At 41.1% G+C, this 17,578-nt stretch overlaps 1 protein-coding gene across 1 annotated transcript in view; it reads left to right on the top strand.

Moving 5' to 3' along the window:
• Window positions 1-17,578, top strand: part of LOC147123480 (talin-1) — a 287,370-nt gene that overhangs the window by 132,786 nt on the left and 137,006 nt on the right. Inside the window, exons 3-9 of the mRNA XM_085973632.1 lie at window positions 2,098-2,255; window positions 4,996-5,093; window positions 5,792-5,921; window positions 8,901-9,053; window positions 9,926-10,068; window positions 12,475-12,602; window positions 14,849-14,909. Coding sequence (XP_085829758.1) covers window positions 2,126-2,255; window positions 4,996-5,093; window positions 5,792-5,921; window positions 8,901-9,053; window positions 9,926-10,068; window positions 12,475-12,602; window positions 14,849-14,909 — 843 coding nt within the window. The 5' untranslated portion in view covers window positions 2,098-2,125. The remainder of the gene's footprint in view (window positions 1-2,097; window positions 2,256-4,995; window positions 5,094-5,791; window positions 5,922-8,900; window positions 9,054-9,925; window positions 10,069-12,474; window positions 12,603-14,848; window positions 14,910-17,578) is intronic.

Raw genomic sequence — 17,578 nt, 5'->3', positions numbered from 1 at the left:
ACTTTTTGTGTAGGAGGTTCCCAGTTGTGTCACCACAAAGTTCCATGCCAGTAACATCAAGTTCAAAATATAGCAGAGGTGTCTATGCTCTGGTTACCTCTTTCTGGCAGTTTTAAAACATGCAAGATATGAACCTGAGTGTGAATATTTTAAGCTATATGGCAATTTAGTGAAAATCCATTTATGCAATAACCTCCAGTGATTTGAAAAAATGAGACCTTTTTTGAAGTTTGTGGCTATCCTGTGAACTGCTGTTTCATGTTACAGAAATGAGAAGTCTATGAAATTTAAAATCCTACATTTATTGAGCCCCATTCAGTGCTGTTGATAATGGGCCCAACGCAGCACCTGTCTGACTGAAGGTCCTTTTCATTGTGACAAGTATCCATGATGAAGACCTTGTACTAAGATGCATTTTCATCATCGTAACTTGCAAACATCGCAGCAGCAATGGCTTCTCTTCCCGATCCTGCACTGTCACCTCTGGTGTCTCCCAAGGATCTATCCTTGTCCTCCTTGTTTCTCATCTACATGCTGCCCGTCAGTGACATCATCTGGCAACACAATGTGAATTTTCACATGTATGCTGATGATACCTAGCTCTACCTCTCCTCCACCTATCTCGAACCCTCCACCGTCTCTATACTAGAGTCATAGTCATACAGCACAGAAAGAGGCCCTTCGGTCCATCGTGTCTGTGCCGGCCATCAAGCCCTATCTATTCTAATCCCATTTTCCAGCACTTGGTCCGTAGCCTTCTATGCTATGGCGTTTCAAGTGCTCATCTAAATGCTTCTTGAATGTTGTGAGGGTTCCTGCCTCTACCACCCTTTTCAGGCAGTGAGTTCCAGATTCCAACCACCCTCTGGGTGAAAAAGCTTCTCCTCAAATCCCCTCTAAACCTCCTGCCCCTTACCTTGAAACTATGCCCCCTGGTAATTGACTATCAGACTGCTTGTCTGACATCGAGCACTGGATGAGTAGAAAATTCCTCCAGTTAAGTATAGGGACGACCAAGGTCATTGTCTTTGGTTCACACAATAAATTCTGTTCCCTTGCCACTGATTCGATCTCTCTCCCCGGCAACTGTCTAAGGCTGAGCAAGTCTGTTCGCAAACTTGGTGTCATAATTGATCACAAATTGAGCTTCCTACCTCATATCCATTTTATCACTTAAGACTGCCCATTTCCACCTTTGTAATAATGCCCGTCTCCGCCCTTACATCAACTTATCTACTGCTGAAACCCTCATTCATGCCTTTATCACCTCTAGACTTGACTATTCCAATGCACTTCTGGCCGGCCTCCCTCGTTCTACCCTCCATAAACTTGAGGCCATCCAAAACTCTACCGCCCAAGTGCTAACTCTCACCAAGTCCCGCTCACCTATCTCCCCTGTGCTCGCTGACCTACATTGGCTCCTAGTTAAGCAACGCCTCTTTTTTAAATTTTCATCCTTGTTTTCAAATCCCTCGATGGCCTCGCCCCCTCCTTATCTCTCATCTCTAATCCCCTTGAGCCCTAAAATCTCCCTAGACCTCTACGCTCCGCCTGTTGAACATCCCCGATTTTAAATGCTCCACCATTGGCGGTCGTGCCTTCATCTGCCTAGGTCCTAAGCTTTGGTATTCCCTCCCTAAATCTCTCCGCCTCTCCACTTCTCTTTCCTCCTTTTAAGACGCTTCTTAAAACCTACCTCTTTGACAAACCTTTGGGCATCTGCCCTAACATCTCCTTATATGGTTTGGTGTTTTTTTTTAATATAATACTCTTGCAAAGTGCCTTGGGATGTTTTATTACATTAGCAATTTATATTTATATAGCACCTTTGTGACTTTAAAAAGTCCTAATGAGGTATATTAACTGCATATAGTATTTTACAACATATTACCTGAAGGTAAAAGCAGCTTTTTTAGAATATTTGTGTTAATAGGATGATTTACTTCTGCACGAAACAGAAGACACTTTGATCACTTTAGATTCTTTAATAATCTGACATTTGAGATAAGAATCCTACTTTACTGATGAATTTGATATTCTGTGGGCAAAAGAGCATATCCAACTACTAGAATTGTTGAAACTTTGTTTTTTTTTCAGTTGAAATTGTGCAGTGAAAGAAGTCAGAATGGTTGCCTTATCATTGAAGATTGGCGTTGGAAATGCTGTCAAAACGATGCAGTTTGAACCCTCGACCATGGTGTATGATGCCTGTCGAATGATTCGTGACCGGGTTCCTGAAGCACAGATGGGACAGCGTAAGTCGCAGAATTTCCCCTACTGGACAGTTGACACTACAATTCAGAACACTCCAAAAATGCTGCCACGATCAATTCTACACTGAAACTTTTACTGATGAATGATTTAAAATCTGGCAGCCCTGTAATAAGATCATACTTATACAAAGTGGTCACTAATATTTAAAATTAAGGGAGGGTTAATGTATAACATGGCAAGGTATTGTGAATAGTTGGAGATTGAAGGGAGGAGACTTTTTAAAATTATTACTTGTGGGAGAAATTTAAATGCGCTTTATTACTTTGCTGACGAATAAAATCATCATGTAGAAAGTATGTGTACTGGATTTGGCTATCAACAAGCTGTATAAAGAGAGATTAAATAATGTGGCTGTTGTGGCTATCTGACTTGGTGTTTAAAATCTGTGCCATTGAATCTCTATCTTAAATATTACAGTTGAATGAACCAAATCTCTCCCACTTCCTTTCACTAAACCTAACACTCTGGGTGAGGATGGGTGTTACAGCATGAAGATAAATCAGGGTTAACCACCAGAGAGAATGTTTAATTGAGAAATTCACTTATTACAAGGTCTTAAATATATACGTGAACTGAATAGAAATGCAGCGGTTTTATCATGAAGCTGATGGAAAGGAATGAAATGAAATGTGATGCCTGATCTGGAATATAATGAGCATATTTTTTAAAGAAGTTTGTTGATTCCATTTCAGCCTTTTCTCAATGTGAAACAGATCTCTGTTAGAAGCTTTATTAATTCTGGCATGTTGATTCACTGAGCTACCAGATTAGGCATGGGCGATGGACCATTTGTTCAATGTAATGTAGTTTTGTTAACTCCTCGCAGTCATTGAGGAGGATCTACCCCTCCCGTGGGGGATCAAGGTTCGCTGCTTTAGGAGACTAAACACGCCGGTCAGTCTATCACTTTCTCAGTAATACACAAAGTCAGAACATGTAAAATAAGTAAAGTTTTATTAAGGTAATCCGGTACCTGGACTCACTCTGTGAGAAACCCTTTGTGTCTGCACACAAGTATGCCTCCCCAAAAGTGAGCCCCGAGACCCACGGAGCTACAACATTTATACATTTTCATATACTGCAAGTCATGGGAAAACATTAAACTAGACGATCACACGTTCCGTGAGTCACTTTTTTTACAAAGTTTTGCTTGAGTTTCACATTGCTACACCAGTTATCTTATGTCAAGTTTATTTCGATTCCTCCTACATTGTTCAAGGATGCACCTTGAGTGTGGTTAGGGAGTAGAACATTCTGCTCCTTCTGTTCCTTCTTATCTACTACTGAATTTCAATAGCCTTGCATCAGTTTTTTCAACATTTAAACTTTTAACCCATGTCAACTAGTCCATCATGCCTTGCAAGGCATTTGTACGGCAGTATGTGATAAGTTAAATTAATCAGTCTAAAGTGAAGAGCATATGTTAGGAAATGACATGGTGCAGAGGTTAAGCTTGTTAATTTGCCATGCACTGTTCCACAGAACACCTGGATGTAAGTTTGTGCCTTCTGCTGCCTACATGACAAGCTCCTGATCTTGGTTGTTCTGATACAGTGGAGTGCTGTGCTATCTGCTTTCACCACAGGGGGGTTGGGGGGGAGGAATCAGAGGGCCAGTTGCACTAGATCCTAGTCCTACATCTCATGGGGTATTGTTGGCACAGACAAGGAGCAAGCTATTTCCACTCTGTCTTGGCTGGTAATGAAGATGGAAATTTACGTAAGCAGTTCCTGGGTACCAATTACAAGGGGCCTAACTGAAGTCTTGGTAAGCATTCAGTAGTTTTTGAAAGGAATGTTTAGGCAGATTTTGTTTCAAAGAGTTTACAGCCAAGTTTAAAAATAAAGATAAGAAAGTTGAGCTAGAATAACAAACATTGGATCACTGGCTAGCAGAGCAAAAATAGTTTTGACCGGGTGAAAGAGGCGCCAAACGGGAAGCATGTCGGCACGTTAGGATGCAGTTGTTCTAGGATTCATAGCAACAATATTGTGTTTCTTCAACTCTGTTACTTGCTACTTAAAAATGACAATAACTTGACCAAGTCACTCTTCATTTTGTATGGTGATTTTGCACTTTTTATGTCTTTCTGCATTAAAACAGACCCAGTGTTATTTTAAAATTAATAAATACTTTGTTTAGTAATGATTTTTTTTAAAAATATGCATTTATTCATTCACGGGATGTGGGTGTCGTTGGCAAGGCCATCCCTAATTGCCCTTGAGAAGGTGGTGGTGCGCTGCTGCCTTGAACTGCTGCAGTCCATGCGGTGAAGGTATGCCGGGTGATCCGTCTGGTTTCATTGTAGCTTTTTGTAGCAGTTTGATACAGCTGAGTGGCTTGCCAGGCCATTTCAGAGGGCTTGGAGTGGGTCTGGTGTCGCATATAGGCCAGACCAGGTAAGCATAGCAGATTTCCTTCTCTAAAGGACATTAGTGAACCAGTTGGGTTTTTATAACAATCAATAGCTTTATGGTCATCATTACTGAATCTAGCATTTTATTCCAGATTTATTTAAGTAACTGAATTCAAATTCACAAGCTGCCATGGTGGGATTTGAATGTGTGGCTCTGGATTAGTCCAGGCCTCTGATTACTAGTCCAGAAACATAACCATTATGCTTCTGTACCTGCACCACTAAGCTACTGTACCCACATTTGGTCTAGTGCTCAGAAAATGGAGTTCAATATTTTTGAAATATAATTTTTCATTGTCTTGCAGCCAATGATTATGGATTGTTTCTGTCTGATGAGGACCCAAAGAAAGGGATCTGGTTGGAGTCTGGCAAAGCCTTAGACTACTACATGTTGAGGAATGGGGTAAGTTTACTATTTTGCTGTACTTGTGTCCTATTACCCTTTCCCTTTTTTGGTATACTATAAATTAACGGTGTTTAATTTTAAATTTATTTTCCATCCATGTTTAACCAAATTCTGTAATTTCTTTTCTTGATATCTCTTGGTTCAGGGTTCTGTTTACACTGCTATTGCTGCTCAGTTACCTTTCTAACTATCAAGTTTTGTTGTAAATTGTTTTAATACAAATGAGAGAATCCACTACCTGGCTGAGCGGTTGAGAGAAGATTGTAAGATTTTGTTCCATTGCCAAGGCTCAATCAGTGTTGCTTTGTATCCAATGATGCGAGATACCTCAGTGGGTTTGCGTGACCTGGCTTTTTTCTCTCTCCATAAGACAACACCTGATCTCTCCATGGTGATGCAGTTAATGCATGAAGCTTAAAGTGGCCATTACCTATGCCATACAAGGGTCGCAGACCTTGAGCCATTAACTCTGTTTTTCTCTCCACGGATGCTGCCTGGCCTGCTGAGTGTTTCCAGCATTTTCTGTTATCCCTATGCCATACCTTTCAATTTACAGATTGTTTCAGCTTTAGTGTACTGTTACAATGTGCAGTCTTTTGAAGAATGTCCTGAACAGAACAAAATATAGGAAATATTACCCTGTAACCAGTCACGGGTCTCGGTGCTGCAAATCACCACTTTTGTTTTAATCCCAGGATACTCTGGAGTACAAGAGAAAGCAGAGGCCTCTGAAGATCAGGATGTTGGATGGAAGTATCAAAACCGTTATGGTGGATGACTCTAAAATAGTGAGCGACATGCTGATGACAATCTGTGCCAGAATAGGTGAGATTAAAACCCCATTATAACCGTCCTCTATTTTCTTGCCCTGCCTCTCCTACCCACACCCTCCCTGCCACCCTCAATCTGATGGAGCAGGGAACTTCTAAATTCCCTAGCCCTACTGGGTTCAAGACCCTGCATGACAAAGGATCACCAAACTATGCCATGAACTTCACATGGGCAACGCTATGCCCTTTTGTGAACTAGCCAGTGATAAACAGCTTGGTGAATACAACCTATCCCACAAATTCCAAAACCCTACCATGATCATCAAACTCTAATAAATCTATTCCCTAAAGCTATGTCTCCACACTCTTAATGCTCCTTCTCCCATCCCTCTGCTACATTTTTTTCATTTTTTATGTGCCATGTGCTCAGCCTCAAGGGGTCCTATGGGTAGACTTGGGTTACCTTCTCATGGCAGAGCAATAGTGAAATAAGAATGTGCTCAGTGTATACCCCTCTCTCTCAGCAGCAGAATATGAGAGAGGCAACTGAAATGAGATGCCAAATATTACCCGAAAATGTTCCAGTCCTTGCTGAAAGAAGAATGTTGGTCAGGCTGTGGATTATTGCACATTGTCTATTCTTCTCGCCACCAACCATCTGCGTGGGTGTCTATAGAAGCTAGAAGGGACATGACCTGGCTTGGTAGTCATCCAAGATCATGCTGTGTGCCTTTTTTATATACCTAAAAATAGGGGTTCTCTATGTGTAGTCTAGGATGAACCTCGATACTTCCATCAAGAAGGTGCATCTCCTTATTGTGTAGCAGAGACCATCATCTGCATGAAAAAATATAATGTTTGCCAATTAGAATGTGGTGTTTGTTGATTATCTGGGAAATTCCCAAGCCATCTGGGCTCCCTTCCTAATAACTCACCACTCCCCAGCCTTTTAATGAACATCCTGCCTTTTGGTTGGCCAGCCAATCTGAGGCAGGGGGAAGAAATATCTCCCGGAAACACCCATCTGTCAGCTCCCATAACATTATCTCAGTGCTATAAGACGCCTAGCCCTCCAAGGTTTTCCTGCTCACCCTGTCACAATTTCTTCAACTGCAGCCGCGTGTTTGTGAGCAGCTGATATGATCTCACTAATCATGTACTATGTACACAGAGGTGTCAGTGGCCCAACTCATTATATAACTATATTGTAAACTATTTTCTAAGCAGGATAAATCACAAATGAGTTGTCAACGGTTTTATTTTATAAAAAAAGTGCTCGAGTAAAATACTAAAACATTTTCTTCCATTATACTGGTTTGGAAATAGAAATGGGAGGAAAACTTAAATATGCTGTCACCAAAATAGTATCCAAACCGACACTACGGGTTTCTATTGAAGTAGGCTCAGCTGTTCCTATAGCCTGGTTGTTTTTCTAAAGGCCAGAACAATTTTAAGCTGGGTGCTCCCACTAAGAATGGCGAACCCTTACTTTCACCCAGGTTTATATCTAATATGTTACATACTCTCTGTTAACATGCTATATTTAATCATAATACATAGCCAAAATTGCTTCATAATTTTATATTCAGCTTCCCATCTCCCCTCCATTCTTAATAAGAAAGGCTATGGATCCTGATGTCCCCTGAGATCCCCGTGACATTCCTGTGGTTGAAGTGGCAGTATGTGCACTTGCACTGGAGCAAAATTACAGTATTCAATATGGTTGACTACCCCAGTTTGTGATCTGAGTGTTGGCTTCGAATGGGACTGAAGCAAACTATAGTAATTGAGGTGTACGTGCCTAAATTCCCATGCAATTAAAGCACAATACAGTTCTCTCCTTGAAACAAAGATGTTACTTGGAAAGTAAATTGGACTTTGTTGAGACATTGGGCAGGGATTTCATTGGGCCGTGGAGGCGGGATTGGAGGCGTGTGGGGGGTTAAAATCCTGAAATCGGGGGTCCCGACTGTAGTGTATGTACTTTGCAGAAGGAACTATATTCTGCAACCCCTGTATACTGCAGCACCAGTAGTGACCACCCCTGTATATAAGCCTGTGTAGTAACTTTGCATAGTTAGTTCCAGTTTGTCTCCACTCAGTAAAGACCTGTTATAACCAACTCCTGCAGTCCGTGTCTCAATTACACACGGACATAATACCGACACCAACCCGCCTCCATGCCAGTTTCAAAGGAGGCGGGTACCCGCCCCGCACTGGGACCCACCTCCCCGAGGCGGGAAGGGGATTAGTGCCAATTAACTGCCTGTTAACGGGCAGTTTTTAGCCTAATCCCTATTTTTAATGTTGAAGTGTGGGATTCCCGATGGCTCCAAACCACGCCACGTTAGAGGAGGCAGACCGTCCGGATGAAGGGCTTGGAGGGGTCGAGATGTCCGGTGTTCAGGTGAGTGATGGGTGCATGAGTGCAAAGGTAAGTGTGTTTGGTATGTGTAAAGTGTTTAAAGAAGTTTTACATACCTTTACAGCCTTCTTTCCTCAGGTCTCAGGAGTCTCTCATCTCACCGGCACAGAAAGCAGAATGGCTGCGAGCTGTCAAAAATTGCAGCATTTAGCTTTCTGTTCCGGGGAGATTTCTAAATCATCCTGACAGGAAGGAATTAACTTGGGAGTACAGAGTGTCAGTGTTTGACCGCTTCAAACAGCTGTGAAACGCTCATATTTCATCTGTCAAAAGGTCTTGACAGATGAAATATCAATCTGTGATGTCACCTGTTGCCGGGTGGCCCTTAATTGGCCTGCTGAGCCCACTGGGCGGGCTCAATAAGGTCAATCAAGTCAAAATCGCATGGGTTGGCTAGACCTCGATGGAGGCAGGACTACAACCCCGAAAGTTGTAGTCCTGCCTCCAACCCGACGACTCAATGAAAATCCAGCCCATTATGTCTTACGACCTCATTTATGGAGATATATGGCCAACTAAATCCGCTTTTGTTGGTGTTGGAAGCTATCTTTTTTGCATTTAGTATTGCAAATTACAAATAAAACAAAATACTTAATATTTTTTTAATAGGAATCACAAATCATGATGAGTATTCACTTGTACATGAAATTGTTGAAGAAAAGAAAGAAGAAATGACAGGGACACTGAAAAAAGACAAAACCCTGCTAAGAGATGATAAGAAAATGGAAAAGCTCAAGCAGAAACTGCACACAGATGATGATTGTGAGTGACTTAACTTTTAAAAAAAAAAAAAAAAAAAAAAAACTGCACCATAATTGTCTTTTAAAATATTTGTGTAAAGTTCTAATACCATATGCATTGTTGTATTAGTCATCAGAAATATATATTTTGGCTTAATATTTAATGGATAGACATTGAACGGTCAGCTCAGATATGTAGCCATGCTTTTGACTACGTATTTAACAAATAGTCAAAGCATGAGAACCACTCTGCAACCAAAGAAGAAAGTGATTTGCAAGAAAGTATTTCATGGAAGTCCGAGAGTAGGAATTTTTACACAATTGGTTTTGAGGGAAAAAAATCAAGGCAATTTTGAAGAGCTTCTAATACTGCAATTTAGTTTTGTTTTGGTTTCACGCGAGTCTTCCGATGGGTGAGTTGATAAATGCACTGCTCGGTGTGGAACTAAGTCATTCAGAACAGGAGAGTCCCAGGTTCAGTCAGTACTACGTTAGTTGATCTCAACCAGAGGAGCAGCGGGGGTACTGTAATTGGCCTCGGTGCTCCTGGACTAGAGGGGAGGGGGGAGAAATCAGCCTGTGTTCCTGGTCTCCAATTGCTTTCGAACTGAAAGTGTGTTTTTGTGGCTGTTTGGTAAAGACAGAATTGGGCTATGCTGCAGTTGCCCATGGTTGGATGATCTGGCACACTGTTACCTCGTACATAAAGAATCGTCACTTGGGTGAGCTTAAAGCGGGTGGCTGGCACCCATAGAACGGACACCAGTAGAGTCAGCATCTTCAGGTTAAGAGTTTAGAAAGCTCTAAAGATGGGCAGTTTTAAAATAAAAGGGAAGGTGATGTCTGATTGCCATTGGATGCAAGTCTTCTTGACACTATATTTGTCCTCTCCAGTGAACTGGTTAGACCACGGTAGAACACTTCGAGAACAGGGTGTCGATGAAAATGAAACCTTGCTTCTCAGACGCAAGTTCTTCTATTCAGATCAAAATGTTGATTCGCGAGATCCAGTGCAATTGAACTTGCTTTATGTACAGGTTGGTACTTTTCTATTAGACTAAACAGCACACTTATTCTTTCAGCTCAGGTAAACGTTCCTGTTTGATGTGACCGAGAATCCCAAAGTGGTTTCTTATCATGACATCAGTAACCCGTGCCTTAAAATAAAAACAACACTCAGACTTATGTTTTGTCCAAATGACTTACTAGAGCTTCTGTATTGCAGCCTGGAGAAAGCCCAACAGAAGCCTGAAATAAAAAGGTTATTTAAATTATTGTGCTTGGTTAATGCTGAAGGATGATAAGCTACTTACAATACTGAAATGTAAAATTAGCAATCATTGTTAAAACGCTTCTGATCTATATCATATTTTCTCTCTTTCTCGCGCTCTCTCCCCTCCTCCAAACAAGTTGTGAACTTTTAAACTGTATTATTTAAAAATATACTTAAACCTGCTTTTTGATGTGTGGTACTTGAAGTGACAGAGTAGACAATGGTAATGCAGTGGATGTGATGTGCATGGACTTTCAAAAGGCCTTTGATTAGGTGCTGCATAGTAGACTCATGATATGTGGATTTACGGGACAAGTAGCAGAATGGGTAGCAAACTGGCTACAAAATATAAAATAGAGTGTAGGGGTTAAAGACAGTTACTCAGACTGGCAAAAGGCAGGAAGTGGTGTTCCACAGGGATCAGTGCTGGGACCACTGTTCACAATTTACATAAATGATTTGGACTCGGAAGTACTATATCACAATTTGCAGCAGCACCAAATTGGAGAGTATAATTAATACTGAGGTAGACTATGACAAAATGCAAGACTATGTTAAACTTGCAGAATGAGCGTGTAAATGGCAAATGAATTTCAATTTATAGTTAAGTGTGAGGTGGTGTGTTTTGGCAGGAGGAATAAGGAGGCCACCTACTCCTTGGAAAATAAAAGTCGAAATGGGGTAGAGGCGCTCAGGGATCTTGGAGTACAGATTCACAAATCGTTGAAAGTAGCAATGCAGGTTAACAAAGCCATTAAAAAATGCAAACAAAGCACTAGGATACATTTCTAGAGGAATAGAATTCAAAAACAGCGGTTATGCTAAACTTTTATATAGAACTTTGGTTGGACCACACTTGGAATACAAGTGCAAAAAGGATTTACAGCGATGATGCCAAAACTGAGGGTACAGCTGTCAGGATAACGTGAACAGGCTGGGGCGGTTCTTTCTCTAGAAAAGGGAAGACTGAGGAGAGCTAATAGAGGTCTTTAAAATAATGAAGGAGTTCGATAGGTTTTTTTTTAATTCATTGATGGGATGTGGGTGTCGCTGGCTAGGCCTGCATTTAGTGCCCATCCCTAATTGCCCTTGAGAAGATGGTGGTGAGCCGCCTTCTTGAACCGCTGCAGTCCATATGGTGTAGCTACACCCACAATGCTGTTAGGAAGGGAGTTCCAGGATTTTGGCCCAGCGACAGTGAAGGAACGGCGATACAGGTCCAAGTCAGGATGGTGTGTGGCTTGGAGGGGAACTTGTAGGTGGTGATGTTCCCATGCGTCTGCTGCCCTTGTCCTTCTAAGTGGTAGAGGTCGCGGGTTTGGAAAGTGCTGTTGAAGGAGCTTTGGCGAGTTGCTGCAGTGCATCTTGTAGATGGTACACACTGCAGCCACAGTGCGCCGGTGGTGGAGGGAGTGAATGTTGAAGGTGGTGGATGGGGTGCCAATCAAGCAGGCTGCTTTATCCTGAATGGTGTCGAGCTTCTTGTGTTGTTGGAGCTGCACTTATCCAGGCAAATGGAGAGTATTCCATCACACTCCTGACTTGTGCCTTGTAGATGGTGGAAAGGCTTTGGGGAGTCAGGAGGTGAGATACTCGCTGCAGAATTCCCAGCCTCTGGCCTGCTCTTGTAGCCACAGTATTTATATGGCTGGTCCAGTTCAGTTTCTGATCAATGGTAACCCCCAGGATGTTGATAGTGGGGGATTCAGCGATGGTAATGCCATTGAATGTCAAGGTAGACATAGAGAAGATGTTTCCACTAAATATAAGGCAGTCACTGATAAATTGAATAAGGAATTCAAGAGAAACTTCTTTACTCGGAATGTGGAACTTGCTCCCACATGGGGTGGCTGAGGTGAGTCACATCATTTCAGGGGAAGCTAGGTAAGTACACAATGGAGAAAGGAATCGAAGGATATGTTGATGGGGGTTAGATGAAGGGTGGAAGGAAGCTCGTGTGGAGCATAAACACCGGCTTAGACATGTTGGGCTGAATGGCCCATTTCTGTGCTTTAAAATCTATATAAAATCATAAATCTTACAGCTGAAACTACATCTTAAATCTTGTAAGCTGCTTTTGAAAATTCTGCTCTATAATTCAGAATCGGCTACTGATGCTGAAATGGTGGTTGTACAGCTTTTAACTATGCATATTGTGCTCCTACATCAGGCCAGAGATGATATTCTGAATGGTTCTCATCCTGTATCCTTCGACAAAGCCTGTGATTTTGCCGGATATCAATGCCAGATCCAGTTTGGACCACACAACGAGCAGAAGCATAAACCTGGCTTTTTAGAGTAAGTAGATACCTTTTTAAAAAGATTTTAGCTTCAGTTAAGCTATTAAAACAAGTGTAAGTAACGACTTTAATTTTAGTGTTCAGATCATGGAGCACAGTGTTTCAACACTGAAATGCCACTTAGACTTGCCATTTACTTTCCATCACCAGCTCACACCTTTAGAACAGGTGTAGGCCACATTCAACCCCTCGAGCCTGCTCCGCCATTAATGAGATCATGGCTGATCTGCGACCTAACTCCATATACTCACCTTTGGCCCATATCCCTTCCTACCTTTGGTTAACAGAAAGCTATCAATCTCCGATTTTAAAATTAACAATTGATCTAGCATCAGATGCCGTTTGCAGAAGAGGGTTCCAAACTTCTACCACCCTTTGTGTGTAGAAGTGTTTCCTAATTTCACTCCTGAAAGGTCTGGCTCTAATTTTTAGACTATGCCCCCTAGTCCTAGAATCCCCAACCAGTGCAAATAGAGTTTCTCCATCTACCCTATCTGTTGCCCTTAATATCTTTGCATTAAGTATTTTAAATCTTTGTTTTCCCTTTGTCCATCTGGATGAGATGAGGTAACTAGTTCCAGCACTTCAATTAATGTATTACCAACAATTGTATTGTAGGTAATCCTCAAGTTTACTCCAATAATTGATTCCACTATTTTTAGAGTTGAAGTAAGACTAATGAGTATGAAGTTGATTGTGTCACTGTTAACTATTTTTGAACATTGGCACCATATTAGCCTGTTTCTAACCTACTGTGAGCTCCTCGGAGTCCAGTAACTCCTTCGTAATGATTGTCAATGCCACGCAAATCTCTTCCCAATATCTCTCAGCACCGTGTTAAATACCATTTATCCCTGGAGATTTGTTGTTTGAGCCCTTTTAACCTGTTTAGGACTTCCATTCTCATTTACTTCAGTCATTCATTTTACCGAGGTTATCCCTGTTTGGAGAAGGCATGTTGTAGTTCATTTCTTTCCATTGATTACTTCAAGTAATCACATCATTCAGAATATTTTCTATTTATTGTTCCTCCTATGTTTCAAGTCTATTTGTCTCGTTTATGGCTCTTGCCCTTTCTGTGACTGCATTCTTACTATTGTAGTATTGAAAGAATTTTCTTACTATGTTTTACCTTGTTTCTAGGTTGCTCTTTGCCCCTCTGATCCTTTTAATGTTTTTCTATATGTTCCTATATTCGTTTCATGTATCGTTTTGCCCTTCTCCCTGCAAGATCAGTAGTGCTTTTTTTTTTTTTCCCCCCCTTGCTTTTAAATTTGTTGATCCTTTGGTGTCATCTGTGATTCTGTCTGCAGACAGGTTTATGTAAAGAATGATCACTTGGGCGAGTTACAGGCACCCCTGGAGCCTGTGCCCACCTCAAGAATCACTGATTTCAGGAGAGAAGGCAAGAAAATTGAGGGGAAAAATACTTCTATAACTTGCTTCCCTTGATCAGACATTGGGTTAATGCATTCTGTGACCACTGGTCCATACGTTGTAATATTAATTATCCTTGCCTCAAAGTTGGGTCATGTTTCTAAATTATTTACGGCAGTCTTTTTTTAAAACTGAGCTGCAGGTTGTATAAAACTTTGCTTGGCAAAATTATATTTCATAGTACATCAGTTTATTTTGCGCCTTTTATGCTTGGCTTTTTGTTTTGATATACTTAGGGATGTATTTTGTTTTGATATACCTAGGGATATGTTGTCCACATCATGCACATTCCCCAGTTTCGCTCTTTAAAGTCGATGAATTCCAAAATACTGAATGAGAAATTATTAATGCAAATTGTAATATTTTGAGGTTGGAGATAAATTGAGGACCTTGTGTTCTGTTGTTGACTAAGCTGTTCTGCATCTCCAAGTCATTATTGTATTCTGCCAGCGAACATATGCCAGTTTCTCTTGAGCGTAGTTGGATGTTCATGTTGAGTTGTTTGTAGGAAAATTATGAGTATCTGACTTTGCCACCTTGATCTGTACCATGGGGGGTTTGTAACCTGCGTTAAATGTCTGGCATTGATTTTGGGCATACATCAGCTATAAATTCACAGTGAATTTGGTTCACTTGTATTTGAACTTGTTCACACTATAATGGACTTAAAGTATACAGACATAGTTTAATATGTTATTTTGTAGTGCTAAATGAATTTACATAGAATTTTTTAAGAGAATTGTCCAATTTAACTTTTTTTAAAAATCATTAGGTATCACTTAATGCTGGCTCTGTTTATCTTTACAGCTTAAAAGAATTCCTGCCTAAAGAGTACATCAAACAGAAAGGAGAGAAAAGAATATTCATGGTAGGTGTCGCCAAATAAGAAATTTGTACTTTTGTTTCAAGTGTTAAAATACCAGAAATATTCTTTTGCACCGTAGTTAAAAGCAGGTGACCGTGTCCTTGGAGGGTTGCTTACTCTTGGGAGACTGACTTAATTAGGTAAATATGTTAAATGCCCTGTTTTATTGGTATTAAGAGGATGAGACTCTCTAACTTGGCCCCAGCCATTTAGTTCAGAACTGGGACTTTTCAATATGAATTTCATAACTGTGTAATGTCAGACTTAACTGTGGTTGTGTGGTAGGTATGTATTGAAACTGGTTATTTAGTATGTGTGAAAGTGCTTATGGTCTGCCCAAAAGCTATGAAGTGTTACTGCATTTTGTTTGTTAATTGCTTTTTAAAATTCTTTTCTGTTTTCAAACCATTTTAAGCAGATAAAAGCAAAGTCTACTTGTAGTTGAAAGATCCTTTTCTGTCTAGTTGTTATGTGCTATGAGCTATTGAGGTGCACTCTGGATATTTCTAATGCCACAGAGGAGATTACTACTCCCATGATGTGTACCCTCAACTTGCACTCAGCAGGATGTAGAACTCCCTGCAGAAGTTGGAGTTTCTAAGCTGTGGTCAATCGGTTGTGAAGGGTATGCCCTTTCCGGGGGTACATTTCTTACGTTAAATGACGAATTTTATGGGCAAGATTTAAGTGACATTTTTCAGAACAATGCAATTTTTTTTTGTGTTCCAAATGTTTCTTTTGTCCGTATTGATTGATCTGAGTAATGCTTGTGAATGTGCGATAAATGCAAGACTTTTATTATATCTATACATGTTAATCTTATTTCTGAGTGCACTTCCTGTCTACAAAACCTTACTTCCTGTTGTCAACATTTGCCATTTATAAATGATGTCCACATTTATAATGGAAATTGCCTGTGTAAACTTGTTGCATTGTAATTACAAACTCCCATCAGTGCCTCACTTTTGCATTTCCCAGCCCTTTCCCCTGTACTGCGTAGAAACTCCTATACTTCAGCCAACTCTACTTCTCTGCTTTCAAAATTGTGATCTGTTTTCCTCTAATTATAAATAATATAAAATCAAATGTATACAATAAAGACAGAATGTATGACTTAAAAATGGTGTATAAATTACATCTTTTCGTTGCGGCATTTTGGGGTGATGGGTAGGATGTCACCAAGGACATGTAGTTGGCGAGTGGATAGACCAGGATAAGGTGCCTTATTACCAATGTCTTCATTCAAACTAATCCGACACGTCACACTTTTAATTTCCCACCCACCCATTTGCCCTTTTGTTACCCCCTCCCCTCGCCCGCAGTTGTCATTAATGCTATATTTCAACATTAGCCCACACGCTTCCATTTCCTACTTTTGTTTCCCACTATAATTCTATTCTCTACTCCAGCCCTCACCTGTGCAGCTCTCTCTTCACTGGTCTTGCTGCCTCACATTGGCCTCCACTTCAGCTCAGACCTATGCCACTCGCCACCAGTTCCCAGTCCTAAACTTTTACACCAGGCCTCCAACCCAACCCAAAGAAAATCAAAAAACATGAGAAGCACAAAAGAAAACAGGAGAGACGCAGAGAACTGACAACAAGATGGCAGACAGACAGTGAAGAGGCCATTTGTTCTGACTTACAATAAGCAACTACATGGGAGATAGATGGAAATAGAAAATATGTATATGTGTGTATGTCTATGCATGTACAGTATATATTTATTTTACATTATGTATCAATAGCCAATGTCCAGTGGTTTTGCACCGATAAGTCTGAGAATATGGTCTCTATCATGGCCTATCGCAGCTGTCTTTGTGTTGCTGCTTTTCTGTCTCTCATTTTCTGGTTCTGTCTCTCTTTCTTCCATTCTGCTTTTCTCCACTTAACTCGTTTCCCTTCGTGCTCTATTCTCTTCTGTTTCTTTCTGTATTTTTTGTCTTTCTGTATTTTTCTTCAATTGTGGGTGATGAGGCAGAAAAATGAGCTGCCAATGGCTAGAGGTTGCATTCGGGGTGAGGGTGGAGGAAAAATGCCCTGAGCAGCTCCTGTTAAGTCTGTGTGTCCCAGTTATGCTTATTATAAATCACTGGACACAGACCACAAGAATAACTTTAACAGGTCTTTACTATTCGGAGGTCAGGGCTGAACTGCCCAGCAAATCTCTACACAACGTTTATATACCGGTGTGGTCACCACCGGTATTACAGTATACAGCAGCCAAGAGAAAGTAGTACATCTCTTAAGGTAGTTCTCTTAAGGTGGAACAGGTTACATACACCACAGCTCCCTTCCCATCTTCTCTCCTATTCACTTGTGTTTCCCCTCCCAACCTCCCGCTACCCAGTTCCCTTCTTATCATCCCCTCATTCCCATCACTATCTCACTTTGAATTACTCATTCAATGGGAATTGGAGGGGGGTGGGGTGGAGAAACTCCCCACTGACTGGAGTCATACCTAGCACAAAGGAAGATGGCTGTGGTGGTTGAAGGTCACAGCCCCAGGACATCGCTGCAGGAGTTCCTCAGGGCAGTGTCCTAGGCCCAACCATCTTCAGCTGCTTCATCAATGACCTTCCCTCCAACATAATGTCAAAAATGGGGATGTTCGCTGATGACTGCACAGTGTTCAGTGCCATTCACAACTCCTCATAATGAAGCAGTCCATGC

The sequence above is a fragment of the Somniosus microcephalus genome, chromosome 2 (genome assembly GCF_052327205.1).
Source record: "Somniosus microcephalus isolate GS21.2 chromosome 2, FLI_Smic_1.0, whole genome shotgun sequence".
Classification (NCBI taxonomy): Eukaryota; Metazoa; Chordata; class Chondrichthyes; order Squaliformes; family Somniosidae; genus Somniosus; species Somniosus microcephalus.
Note: the sequence above shows the minus strand (reverse complement) of the source record. Positions and strands in the feature narration are given on the sequence as shown.